At 42.3% G+C, this 14,210-nt stretch overlaps 1 protein-coding gene across 8 annotated transcripts in view; it reads left to right on the top strand.

The window, feature by feature from the left end:
• The window catches only part of meis2a (Meis homeobox 2a), a 132,902-nt gene that overhangs the window by 78,388 nt on the left and 40,304 nt on the right, over nucleotides 1–14,210 (top strand). For all 8 annotated transcript variants that reach the window (XM_078233289.1, XM_078233286.1, XM_078233288.1 and 5 more), the window contains one exon: nucleotides 9,549–9,625. In XM_078233289.1, the coding sequence (XP_078089415.1) occupies nucleotides 9,549–9,625 (77 nt within the window). The remainder of the gene's footprint in view (nucleotides 1–9,548; nucleotides 9,626–14,210) is intronic.

The raw sequence follows: 14,210 nt of genomic DNA, 5'->3' as shown, positions 1-14,210 counted from the left end.
GTATGATTCCCAAAGTTGTTGAAAAGAATTGAGATACTTGTCAACAGGAAAGAACTTGAGGTTTATCAAATCTGTTTCAGACCTATTATATATCCAGCTCAAAGGCTAATGACCTGCTGGTGTGCTCAACAATTTACTCAGCGTTACTGGGAGTTGGCAATGACCACAATGGTTGAACATCAGTATTGTCATGCTAATAACAAAGCAACATAAGTGACCAGCAGCATTAGCAAGGGGATGGCGGGACAGTTGCTCTTTTTATTATCCTTTGTAATAAAGGATAATTTGATAGAAACCAAAGGGTCAGAGCTCTGGCGTGTCACCATTTTTTTTTCATTGCTGTAAGCTGAACTAGCTGATGAGTGTCTCCAGGGAGGAGTCAAGATCACTTTAGACTTCCTGTTCGACTAGACTGGGAAAACAGTTAATGAAAGAAAACAAGCAAATGCTGGTAGTTCGGTGGTCAGGTAATTGGTAAGAACTCAAATATGTGCCATGCACATATGCCCAAAGAATCTTTGATGCCTAAAATGCTTTACTTTTTTTATCGTGACTAGCTTTTGTGTGCCACGAGCTTTTGTTTTTAAATATTAAATTGCACGATACAGAAATGAGCTTTGTGCAACATTACATTTGTTTTAGCTACACCATAATCCCCATTTACAATTATAGATCCACAGAGACCTCTGTTAGTATGGCTCATCCAAAGTAAATCCCTTTCCCAAGAGCTGATCATTGCATTTCTCAGTCAATTCACAGTAGGGAGGAGGGTGTTAAGTATTGTGTCCAGTATTGGTGCTGAATTTCCACTTTGCACCTGATAACAGCAATAGATGAAGATGTGCGATACAGATCTTCTGCTTCATAGCTACAGAAAGCTAAGAATGAGGTGGGAGTTTTTGCTCCCGCAATGAATAGTGCTCGGTTCAATCTAGGATTTTAACATCTTGGAATCCACAATTTAATCTTCTGAAATTTAAGTCTTGATTTAACCTTCAAGGTTCAAGGACTGTGCTGCATGTATATCCTCTTCAAGAGTCTCTGAAGGATCAGATCTCCACAGCACAAGACTACAGACTTACATTCCACAATACCACGTAACCCTCCTCACCTTCCATTGACACAATAGCAATCAGCTCCCTCCCAACCACAAGAACAAATACTACCCTTCCATTAGACTGACTGGTTTCAGATTTGAATAGTACACACCAGTAGGAAGGGCGTTCTCTTCCCTCATTCCTTCACACAAAGCTAATTATGGGACACCAACAATGACACCGTGCACGGATTGCAATCCCAGGTTTTTATTGTGACGATTGGAGTTTGGAACTACATTTTGCACATTTAGGCCGGAATTCTCCCATCTTGAGATTAAGGGAAATCTCCTTCTCGCACGCCCTGCCACCGCTGCCAGCGAGAACGGAGAATTTGGCGCTCAGCCAAATCTCCACTCACGGCGGTGGGACCGGAGAATCCCAACCGTGGGCAAGGTCGGAGAATTCTGACCTAAGTGGCAAGGGCAGGAACGTGGAGTGTTTCCCGCTATAAAGCGTTTAAACAGTTACATGGGTAAGATGGGGAAAGAGCGATATGGGCTAAACGCGGATAATTGGGTCTAGCCAGGTGTTGTTAAAACTCTTACTGTGTTAAAAAAGGGGACAGCATTGACAGGTTGGGCCGAAGGGCCTGTTTCCATGCTGTAAACCTCTATGACACTGTGGAGGCTGCCAAATTTTCTGCCCCCCCCTCCCCCCACTACCTCACTAATTATTCACCCGGGCACTTCACGCCGTACTCAGTGGCATAGTCTGCCGCCGGATCCAGATGCCCATGTTGAAAAGGCGTCCGACATCACTGGCCTAGTATTGAAGAAAGAAAGTGGACCTTCTGAAAATGAAGAGATCTCTGGAAGCATTCCAAAACCAGAAGATTGACCTCCTGAGAAAGAAGGTGGATCACCAGGAATGTTCTGAAGCTGGAAGATAGATCCTCCAGGATTGAATCTAGAAAGCCCACCTGCAGATTCACCCCCCCACCCATTGCTGTGGTGTTTCAGGGTCCAGGTCCGCAGGTGGCCTCCACCCTGAACTCCAGAGGCAGCCGCAAGCATTGTCCCGATGCGTCCCGACACCTGCACACCCCTTTGTACAAACGTGTTTCATACCAGCGTGTGTCCCTGCCGGTGATGTGGAGAATCTGTTATGGAGCAGTGAGGGTGGGGGGTGCAGGGATGTGGGAGAATTCCGCCCACAGTGACTGGAATTGTTATTGGTCATTGTTCTGAGGCTGCTTTCTGATTATTTCATTCATGTCGACGAGCACTGGGTTCATTACCAGAGAGAAGTATCAAGGATGACACTATCCAGTGAGCATAATGTAACAGTACTTAGATAGTGCAGTGCAGAAAGAGGCCCTCCGTCCCATTGAGTCTGCACTGACTCCCCAAAAGAGTATCCCACCCAAGCCCAACCCTCCGCCCTATCCCAGTAACGCCACACATTTACCATGGTTAATACGCTTAACCTACATATCTTTGGACATTAAGGATCAGTTTACCATATTCAATCCACCTAACCTGCACATCTTCATTCGGTGGGAAGAAACTGGAGCACCCGGAGGAAACCCACACAGACACGGGGAGAGAATGAACAAACTCCACACAGATTGTCACCCAAGGCCGGAATCGAACCCGGGTCCTTGGCGCTCTGAGGCAGAAGTGCCACCATGCCATTCCAACTTAAAACAGTTGCTGTAATAATTTGCCTCTTGTAGTCCTTAAGTTGACAGTGAGCTTTGTACTGCCCTGTCTCCTGCTCACACTCACCAGTGACTCCAAGGCTTACAAATTCTGGTTCCTCTATTATATCTGATTTGATTTGATTTATTATTGTCACATGTATTAGCATACAGTGAAAAGTATTGTTTCTTGCACGCTGCACAGACAAAGCATACTGTTCATAGAGACGGAAACGAGAGAGTGCAGAATGTGGTGTTACAGTCACAGCTAGGGTGTAGAGAAAAATCAACTTAATGCGAGGTAGGTCCATTCAAAAGTCTGATGGCCACACATATTCCCCACACTCACCCAGGTTCTATATACAGAGGCACCCGGGCTTCTGTCACTTGTGCCTGTATCACAATGTCTCTAAACTGATCTCTTTCACTTTCTCTCCCTCTCTTTCTATCCCTTATCCCAATTCTTCTCTTTATCACCTTGCTTCCACCTTTCGCACCTACCCATACCTCTTTCCTTTTGGCTCCTAGCCAATTAGTAAAAGCATTAAGTCAGTGTTATTCCCAGCAATGGTGTAAACTTCATTTGTACCTTCTTGCCACATCTGAAATTGCAGGATTTTTACATTCCAAGGTTCTAGACTAATGGATTACAAATCATACTGCCAATAAATAAGTAGTTGACTTGCAAATCATGCTAGATTTCTTTTATTTCAAAGGGACAAAATTATTTCCAAATTGGAATGGTCTGCATTTGATTAAATTTAATATTTTTCTAACTCAGATTAGGTTGAACCCTTCAACTTGCTTCAACTTTATTGCAAATATCCAACAAATTGATCCTTGTTGATTGCCTTGCAAATATTTACATAAAAGTAGCAAAGTGGGTTTTGAACCATTGTTCAAGCCATATACATATTGACGCACTTATTTCATATTAGAGTTCGATGAGCAGCGGGTAACCTGCAGCCTGGGGGCTACATGCGGCCCATCACGGTTCTGAGTGCAGCCCCACGAGACATTTTGTTGACTGTTGCCCATGCACAGGGTTGCCACATTTCGCTGATTTCCATCCACGTAGCTTTTTTCCTGCCAGTATGGCTGAGGTGATACACACGTAAAGCAAGGGCAGCTGAAGTGATGTGCATGCCGATCGCTCACAACATTGACTGTGAGAGCCGTGCGATCCCTCTGTGTCCAAAGTGTCAATAATTCTTTTGTTTTTCACCATTTGAATTGATGACAGCTATATTAAAATATAAATGATTAAGCATTTTCTATACACAAACAGAAAATGTTGGGAAATCTCAGCTGGCCTGTAGAGAGAGAATCGAGCCAATGTTTCAAGTTTGGATGATCCATTGTGAGAAAGCATTTTCTACAACTCATTATGAAATATTCGGCGTATATTAAATGTATTTAATCTTATTCATTGGGTCACAGTTAGTGAACAAGCCCGATTTCAATCTTGCGTCCCACTGAGATGAAGAAGAGCCTCTCATGTTGCCTGTTCACTATCCCAGGTTGCCTAAGTTAGAGCCTCTTTAAATCACATCAAATAAAAACAGATCATTCAGCCCAAGTATTCCATTCCAAAGTTTATGCTCGAATGTTACATTGTTATTGCCATAATCAACAACAACTTGCATTGGCGTAGCACCTTTGATGTAGGAAAATGATCCAGAGTAAATCAAAAATCTTGTTGCTATCCTTGGGTTTCGCCTCCCCTCTCCTGGTTCCACCGGCCCACCATTTCATATATTTCTTCAGTCAGAAGGATGGACTCTTTATCAAGTGCTGGTGTGCTGTCATGTCAGAGGGCTAAACTTGTTGGGGAAAGACCCAGAAGGGCGGAGGGGTATTTTCAGGGCCCCTCCGCCGCGGGCGTGCAGATCCTGTTATGGCCGCAACCTCTCGCAAGAGGCCTGAGCCTGATTTCCATCAGTTTTAGTGGATTTTAATATTCTTAAATGGCTTGATGCCATTGCTTCCGGTGGCGTCACATCATGCCGACGGGAATCACTACTGATCTCTGACAGTCAAGATGACCACGCAGGCCGGGAGTTGGAGGCCGGTGTAGCCCCTAGTGGGCAGGTTGGCACTGCCAAGGAGTGGGCCCAGAGGGGGGGCGGCGGGACCTCTGAGGAACTTCAGTGAGGGGGATTCCCATTATGTTTGGGCAGGTGGGGGGGGGGGGGTGTGTTGATGATGGGGCTGTAGGGGTGGGACTGATGCCAGTGAGGGTGGCGGGGGTATTGTCCCAGTGTCTGTGAGGGGGAGGGAACCGGGGTCCATCTCTTTACTTTAAAAGGGGACCCCTATCTCTTGTGGAACTGTCCTTGTCGGTGTATTTAGGCCTTGCCCCTCATGGCACAAAACACCCCCCCCCCCCCCTCTGGCGCCTGCTGTTGTTTTTTTTTTTACTATATGTCAGGAGAACTCGTTGCCGGGGGAGGTAGTGGAAGCGGATACGGTAGTGACTTTTAAGAGGCATCTTGACAAGTACATGAATAGGATGGGAATAGAGGGATATGGTCCCCGGAAGGGTCGGGGGTTTTAGTTAAGTTGGGCAGCATGGTCGGTGCAGGCTTGGAGGGCCGAAGGGCCTATTCCTGTGCTGTAATTTTCTTTGTTCTTTGTTCTTTGAGATCTGGAGTAAGAAACTGGCTGTGATTCTGGGAAGAAAACACATCAGTTTGCAGTCAGAACCTGACACTTTGCCATTTTGTTTTGAAAATTCTGCCCCAGGAGTACAGCCAGGCCAATATCTGACTTAAAAAATAGGCCGGAATTCTCCGATCTCACACACCCTTCCATCACTGCCAGCAGGAACAGTCAACTTGGCGCTCAGCCAAATCTCCATTCACAGAAGCGGGATTGGAGAACCCCCAGTCGTAGGCGAGGTTGGAGAATCCGGCCCACAAATCTAAACTTTGCGCGTTGCGGTCAGATGTTGGGATATTGGGTGGGATTTTCCGATCTCCCAGCCATGTGTTTCTCAGCTGGGGGAGGTGGCGCGCCGTTCGCTGATGGCAGGATTCTCTGGTCCCACTGCTGTCTATGGGATTTCCCATTGAAGCCACCCTACGCGGGCGGGATGCGCTACTGGAGGGATCAGAGAATCCTGCTGGCGTGAATGGCCGGGGAATTTGGGCCATAATCCTAAAGGCATCTGATTTGGAAAACAGGTGCGGCTGGAGAATTATATTTGTGGTCAGTAGATGTTTTTAGAAGAAACATTTTGTTTTTCAATAAATTGAGAGGCAGTCAAGAGCAGCTTTACTGGGAAGTTATTCGGTTGTTCAGAGTCTGACATTCCTCACCCAAGATGTCGTCACAATGATGCATAATGATTTGATCCTTTATGTTGACAATCCATTGTTCTGTTTTGCTCTTTATTCGATGTGCTGTAAGCAGAGGTTTCTGATGAAAGGCCTTGTAACCACTGACTTGAGATAATTCATGTGGAAACCACTCCTCTATTTGTGGTTGCTGCAGGTTTTTCTATGAAATTAAGATAAGTGGATTCCTTGTGTGCATGACTTGTAAATAAAAATAATGAGCCCTCTTTCGAGGAAAAGGTTTGATCTACAGTCAGAATGATGACAAATCGAACCACGGCACTGGAGTAAAATGGCCTTCTCCAGATAAAGTTTGCTGTGTCAGTGTTTATCCTGTTTTACTGTCTGTGCAGGAGGCATGCTGAAATCACATCCCCTCCATTCACAGCCAGGAACTAGTGTTTGCTGTGTTCTGCTGGCATGTAATAACTCGATCTGCTTTGTGCAGACAAAATATATTAAAAGTATGGAAGAGTGAAGTTTGTGCCCCAGGGAGAAAGAGAGATAATGCATTGAAATTGTTCAGAGGTAGTTAGATGCCTAATGGTCTAATATGTGAGCTATGTGAGGTCCACTGTCTGACTCTCATAAATTCTGGCTACACTGATCCAGTAATTTAGGGTACAGGATGGAACTGTCATCTCGAGTCATCAGTGCTTGGGATCTATGATGCTGGCGCTTTCTGTTGAGTGTTTTTTTTATCAGTTTTGTTTAAAGTGACGAGCAGTAGGTGGTTTAAACTTTCCTTTGCTCCTGCGGGTAATATTCACCGCTGCAACTATTTTTTTTTCTTACTGGCGAGAGACAGTTTTAACGCAGGGTTTTTTTTTTGAGGTGGGGAGCCACATACCAAGTGCACAAAATGGTGCAGCGTTTTAACTGTGATTGTAATGGACAGTTGCGGTTACACCCTCCACTTGTCCTGCGGTTGCCCTGGTGAATTTGCTGCTTTATGCTGAGTTGGCAGTTTCTGCAGAATTGGCTGACTTCCGCCACACATTTGGTATTGGTGTAGCGCAGTAGATTGCACTGCATCAACATCAAACACGCAGAATAATTGGGGCATAAGGTATGTGGTTGCAATCATTTATGTCGATGGTAACTTCATCTCCTGCTATGTCTGAATGTATTGCTTAAAATAAAACATGTTGTCACCTACAATAAAATACACTTCAAGCACCATTTGTTAAAATTGCAACTGAACATGTCCTGAACATGTTAACCTCCAAAATCAGAAAACCCCAACATTTATTGCGTACACTTTTCAAATTCTTATGGTAAAAAGTTTCAACTGTTTTGGGAAATGAGGAGACCCGTGTCAGAGCTTTGTCAGGGACAAATCTTTCCTGTGTGAGCTAGGGTTTGTTTGATCTATCTGATTTGCCTCTGTTGAAATTCTCTAGTTTACAATGTGTGCACGAGCCATTAAATTAATGTTGATGTTTATTCTGAGGACTTGCTGATTGAGTGCACTGTGCTTTTCTACAAATTTATGACAGGGTAGTACAAGTAATTTAGATAATGTTACCTAGATTCAGTGAAAATTTCGCTTGCGTTAAAACTTTAGATTAGGACAATAACTGGACACTTGAATCTCCCCATAACACACATGCATGAACACACTTGGAAATGACAAAAGCACACCTTAACCTGGCACGCCAGTATTAATAGATTTCAGAGCGAGGCCTCAGACCTCTCCAATTGTGGCTCAACTTGATAAGAATGTTGCTCTAGAACCTTGCACCAATTCAGTGAACATAAATTAATGGTGCAGCAAATAGGCATCTGGCTGGAAGCCAAGCCAGAACAGGAGAGAAGCCAGCTATTGTTGAGGGGGCAGCACTGTATTCTATGGGGGAGCCCTGCTCACTTTAGCACGACCATAGCTACTGAGTTTTGAGCCTGGCCTTTGAAGTGTACGAAATGATAACTGTTTTATTTCTCCAAACTCAATCAGGGAGGCCTTTCACTGGAGCTTCCGCCATTGTTATTCTGTAGCCTGTAAGCACCGTTGAGACAGCAAAGCAAGTGAAGGCATTTGCAGCAATCTGAATGCTTTGCACTCGCTCTCCCATGTTTAGTAGCACAAGTCTGTGAGGCCAAGTGAGTCAGGCAGCATTCCTGCCTGCTTTGGCTGTTGTCAGGAAATAGTAACACACACGGGCGCAGCATAAATTGACGGAGCCAGTTGAGAGTTAAAATAATTAAGCCCGTACAGTGGAACGTATTCACTGCTAAATCATTGGCGGTTATTATTGACCACAGTACAAAGAGGCAGAGCATTACGTTTGCAACGGGGGGAGATGAAAATGAGTATCTAGTTAAAATGTACATACTGTGTAGCTACCATTTCACACCTCTGAGAGCTTCATCAGTGCCGAGTGGTTTCAGGACAGCCAAACCTATGACCTGTGTCCTTAATTCACCACAGTCTGGTTCCACAGTGATGAAGTGATCCATCATCATTGTTGCTATATTCTAGCATGTATTCCACTGGGAAAGCTCAATTGCTACAGGATGGCTGTGCCAGAAAATGAACGAGTTAGAGATTTCAAACGGCCATATACATAGCATAACTTCACCACCTGAAGGTGTGTTCCCCCCTCTCCAACCCCCCCCCCCCTCCCCTCCCCACAAATAGTTAGTTTTGGTTTTACAATGACATCTATATTGTCATCTTTATTGAAATACCGGCTTCAGCACAGAAGCAGCTAATATTGACAGACAGCGCAGGGAAAGTAAACACGTCTCTTGGTGATGTATGGTAAATAATATGTTTGGGGCGACAGTGCTGAGCCACTTGAGATATACGGAGAAATTATTCCACAACATATATTTCAGCCATTGAAAATGATCGTTTAGGTCTTTTGATTTCACCCACTGCTCATCCTGATGAAACATCCTTTTTGTTTGTCTAAACCATTAATTATCTTCATTACTGAGGAGAAAATAAAGGACAATTACATTGTTTGGATGAATTCTGGTGTTAGGAAGCGTATTTATCACAGTGGCATAGTGCAGCGCCTGACAGCCAACGATTGATGACCAGGGGTAGTCCAAGTGGATAAGGCAGCCTTATACAATGTAAATTACCAACTGTGAATTTAGATTCATCCCTATTCATTTCTTCTGCCTCTGCTGAAAACTATTAATGGTTTAGTAGTAGCAAGGGGTCATTATTAATATGGACAGGGTAAGATGAGGAAAGCCTATTGCAATTACAGGCCTTTCAAAGGGCTGCAGACCATTCCAAAAAAGTGCCAACACCCAGCAATCAAAATAACTTATTTCGTTTTTCAAAAAAAAAATCCATATTAGGTTAGCATTACTTTTTTTCCCCCTCTGCGCAGATTTTGTTTTTAAATGAAGCAGCCGTCTTCTCCAGTTAGACCGAATTTAATCACTGTCAATCCTTGTTTTGTGGCTCTCAACAATGTCTTGACTTGATATTTTATGGGGTTTTTTTCCACGCAGCATCCGTACCCGTCAGAAGAGCAGAAGAAACAGCTAGCCCAGGACACGGGACTCACAATCCTACAAGTGAACAACTGGTGAGTGAGTGAATGAGCTGCCTTTTGCTATCTTGGTGCCACTCTTCGATTTGTGACTAACCCCATCTTTTTTTTTTGGAGGTGAATAAAGCCTATTCTGCACATGCACAAAAAGGGGCAGCACGGTGGCACAGTGGTTAGCCCTGCTGCCTCATAGTGCCAGGGACCCGGGTTCAATTCCTGGCTTGGGTGATCGTGCGGAGTCTGCACGTTCTCCCCATGTCTGCGTGGGTTTCCTCTGGGTGCTCTGGTTTTCTCCCACACTCTTAAAGACGTGCTGGTTAGATGCATTGTCCATGCTAAATTCTCCCTCAGTGTACCCGAATAGGCGCCGGAGTGTGGGCACTGGGGGATTTTCACAGTAACTTCATTGCAGTGTTAATGTCAGCCTACTTGTGACAAAAATAAATAAAGTTCGGCTCTATGCTGGACACGTGTTCATAGTCTCAGTTTAAAATGCAGTGGCACTCGGAAAAGGATATTGATATTCCTTTTTGATTTAAAAAAAATATATATATATTTTTCCTATTTTACACGTGTAATGTAATGGATTACCACCACTGCAGTCAGCCTAGTTGTTCCTTTGTAGATGGCTTAGCGCATAACTTTGAATGATGGAGGGGGTGGGGGTAGCAAGGGGAATGTGGAGGTTGGATTAAATAAAATGATCACAGTACCAAAGAAATGATACAGGAATTACTTATCAAAATACTGGCCCGCGCTTTATCAGCAGCTTAATTTTGTTCAGAACATTCTTGGGTGATGTTCAGATTAATTGAACTGACAGTTTCCTTTCAAAATTCAGGGAAGGTATTTGCACGGATTTCAGGTCTTATACAAACTTAATTACATGGAACCCCATTTTATCATTATAATTCCATGTAGCAGAGGTTGTATTTACAAATGAGAAGACTTTCCTTTTATTCGCAGCTTTCCTTAATATATTTATCAAAGCAGGTTCATTTACAAAGTGCTCTATCTGTGGGATACAGGCAGACAGACGTTAACGAAGCTTTTAGGTTTATCGGACCCTGTGCCTGATGAGCAACCTGAGGGTCAATTGATTTTGTGGTTCTGTGATTCATTTTTTTTCTCATTTTTCTAGGATCACAATGAGAGACATGCCTGGAGAATTAGCCAGTTTGTCTGCCTTATCTGTCAGGCAATTTTTTTTTCCTAGGGAAGTCAAGCTACTTAAATTGGCCACAGGAACTGCTGTTATCTGACTTTAATGCACCCTATAGTGTGGATAGCATTTCAATTACACCAGTAACCACAGCTTAGCCACGGCCTTTTCATGCTAGTGCTATGTAGAAAGCAATGTGCCTAGCTACAGAGCAGAAAATTGAGTTGCTTAGCTCCTGACAGGGTGACTTATGCAGAAATAAACTGCGCCACCAAAGATCAAAAAAAAATACTGTGTTGTTTCACATTTTTTTAAAAATCATAAAATGCAACGATTATGTTTGAAAAGGTTTCATAAACGGACCGAGCTCAGGAGCAGTTGAAGCTGTTGACTCCATTAAGTCTTTTAATTTTGCCAGTTTATATTATGTTAGATATGATACATTTTGTACCAAATTAATAATTCAGCATATCCTAAAGAACTGGCAACGTTCAGAGCTCAGCTCCTCAAACATTAAAGGTTCCACGTTTACCAGCTGACATTGTGATTTTTGAACGAAAGAAAAAAACTTGGGACATCCAGCGATTTGGAATAGGTTGGCAAGCTGAAGGTCAAAGGTGATGCAAGGGTCCACACTGTAAACATTGGACAGGTCACTTCATGTACTTGAATGTCTTCTCAATGGACACCACGGAGGTATAGGGATCACACACTCACTTTCAAAACATGAGAAAGGCAGCTAAAAATACACATGGATTAAATTCATGTTTACCAAGCTGAAGGGTGTTTTGCAGGAGTGCTGTAATCAATTTGAACAGCTTCCTTTTTTGATATCGGCAAATTAATGGCCAGTGACAGTGGACTGTAGCAGTCACTTCTAGTTTCCTGCAGTCACATGAAGAGAGATGCTGAATCATTTCTTTGTTTCCGCAGTACAATCAAGGCTTGGAGAAGCCACAAGGATACTCTGTTTTTGATATTAGCAAGCAGCGCATCATTCTCGCTCAGCTGAAACACTAGCTCCGGGATTCCTTGGAATTTACCTAATGTTCAGTTGTTAGAGGCAATTAAAGGATAGCGAGCAATGTTTAGACTGTGCTGGGCAAAATGAAGTGAGCAGTGTTGTGGAGGATTCTGTGCAAAAACATACCGAGGTAAAAGAAATTGCACTTTATATATAATGAGATGCAGTTTTACCTTATTTACCTTCTGTTTCAGTTCACAATTTAGAAAGAAAGATTTACTTAAGTCTGCAGGGTGTGCTCACTTTGGGGAATTTTTGTACTGGATGGGATCTTAAATCACGTGATACCTGAATACTGAGGTTTTGCTAGACAGAGTCAAATTACTGTTTCTTTTTGAGTTTATCTGATTGTTGTGAAAACATCTTTAGATTCAATTATGACTCATGGGAAAATATTGCAGTGGCTTTTGGCGAGAATCCGTGTGTAATAGCAACATGGTGTCAAATTTATCTTATCCTTATATATGATGAATGATGACAGATACCAAATTTTGCATGCCTGTACAGATTCGGTTTATCTGTGCTTAGTATATAGTCTCAACTGCTAACTGTGCCATCAAATTTTTTTTTAAAAAGCTGGTCACTTAATGCATCTTTGTTAATGTTAACAGAACTGTTAATGCTCTAAATTGCGTTGTGCAGCATGGCTGAATATGGTACAATGAGATTGTTCTTTCCTGCTAATGTGCCTGACGATAGTTTATTTTATATATTTACCTGTCAGCAATATATGCCTCTGAGTTACCTAATATTCGCTCTTTTTCAAACTCTACACAAGGTGACAGTGAAGGAGCGTAGATATTTATAATAAACCTTAATTTTAAGATTTAATATGGTAATTAATCACAGTTTTCTTTTGAGATTTAATATATTAAGGGCCTGGTTATTAGAAAGCACTTCACATCATCATAATTGTAAAAAGTCCCATTTTATCCCCACAACATATTGCAATAGGGGGTAGGAATTAATCACCATTTTTTTTCTAGATCTTTTTTATTCTGCCCGGACAACAGATTCTTCCCATTTTTTCCACTAGAATTACATTATCAATTATATAAAAATGAACAATGATTGTTATTACCCAATCATTGCTAAAATATGGCTACCACTTCAATATTAATAGATTGTTACCAAAAGGATATATCAAATAATTAGCATTGAAAGACGGTAATAAGTAGCTTATTAAAATCCATGGAAAGAATTTCTGACCTTATCGCTCTGAAGAATACATATCACATGACGGAGAAGTCATCTTGCAATATAAGCACCCTCCTTGTGCTCCCCTGTTGGATCACCTGCCTATGACATTTAATAAGCTATATGTATGATTTATTGTATGCCCTTTTGACAAGATCTGAAAACTGAAATGTTATAGTCCTTGCTGGCATCTAGTACTGCTTTCATTATACACCCATCTAATGGAAGTGTTACATTTAGTCAAATGGATTATATGTAGAGGGCTGTGCAGATCTTCCACATTCCCTGTAGTCATTGTTCAGAGCGTAATAAAATTATTCTATCAATTTGCTATGAGGGGAACTCTCGAGTTCAGTGACTTATACCCCAGTGTGTTTAGACTACAATCTGCTACATCTCCAACTTGTGATGATGCAAATAGCACTTGGATTCCCTTTACTGATATCTTCGCAGTAACTGAAGAACTAACCAAGTGGGAAGCCTATATATATATATAAAAGATATACATATAGATATATGTATGTGTGTGTGTGGAGAGAGAGAGAGGATATGCCACGAAAGGTTATAATAACTGTCTTAACTCTACAGTAGTGACTTAGTTGACCTAAAGTCACTCAGTGAAATTGAAACATTGTGCAGATGAAATGATCTGCCTCATTTTAATAATGCTAATTGACAGCTAATTAGGGGATTGCGTTGTTGTTAGGTCGTTATGCTGAGTCCTCAGGTTAACCCAGTCCTTTTACCGCAAAACTATTACAAATACACTTCTAATATTGCGGTAATCATTACTTTGAAAAATGGCATCTTAGCAGTAAATTACAGAAAAAAAGGTCCAGAAATAGCTGCCAATTACTGTTATAATTTCTACCTGAATTGATGTAATTAAAGTGTCATTATTCAGAAACTGAAACACCTCATCTTAGCCAGGCCAGATGATTAGTATGTTAGTACATTCCTCTGCACCCCTTGTCAACCATTGTTGGTACCAAAATCTTTGCTATATGTTGACAGCCGATAGCTCAAACCCCATCATGTACTCTGTATTTTGATCCATTGTCATCCATGTTAAAGTTTCCTCCAAGACTTTAGCTTTCCATCCATAAAACTCAGATGTTGGGTGCATGCACACACATACACATACGTGAGTGCACACACATGCATACAGATGCACACACACGTGTGCACACACATGCATACGTACACACATGCACACATACCCACATGCATGTACACAC

Source organism: Mustelus asterias, chromosome 18, assembly GCF_964213995.1.
Source record: "Mustelus asterias chromosome 18, sMusAst1.hap1.1, whole genome shotgun sequence".
NCBI classification, from domain to species: Eukaryota; Metazoa; Chordata; class Chondrichthyes; order Carcharhiniformes; family Triakidae; genus Mustelus; species Mustelus asterias.
Note: the sequence above shows the minus strand (reverse complement) of the source record. Positions and strands in the feature narration are given on the sequence as shown.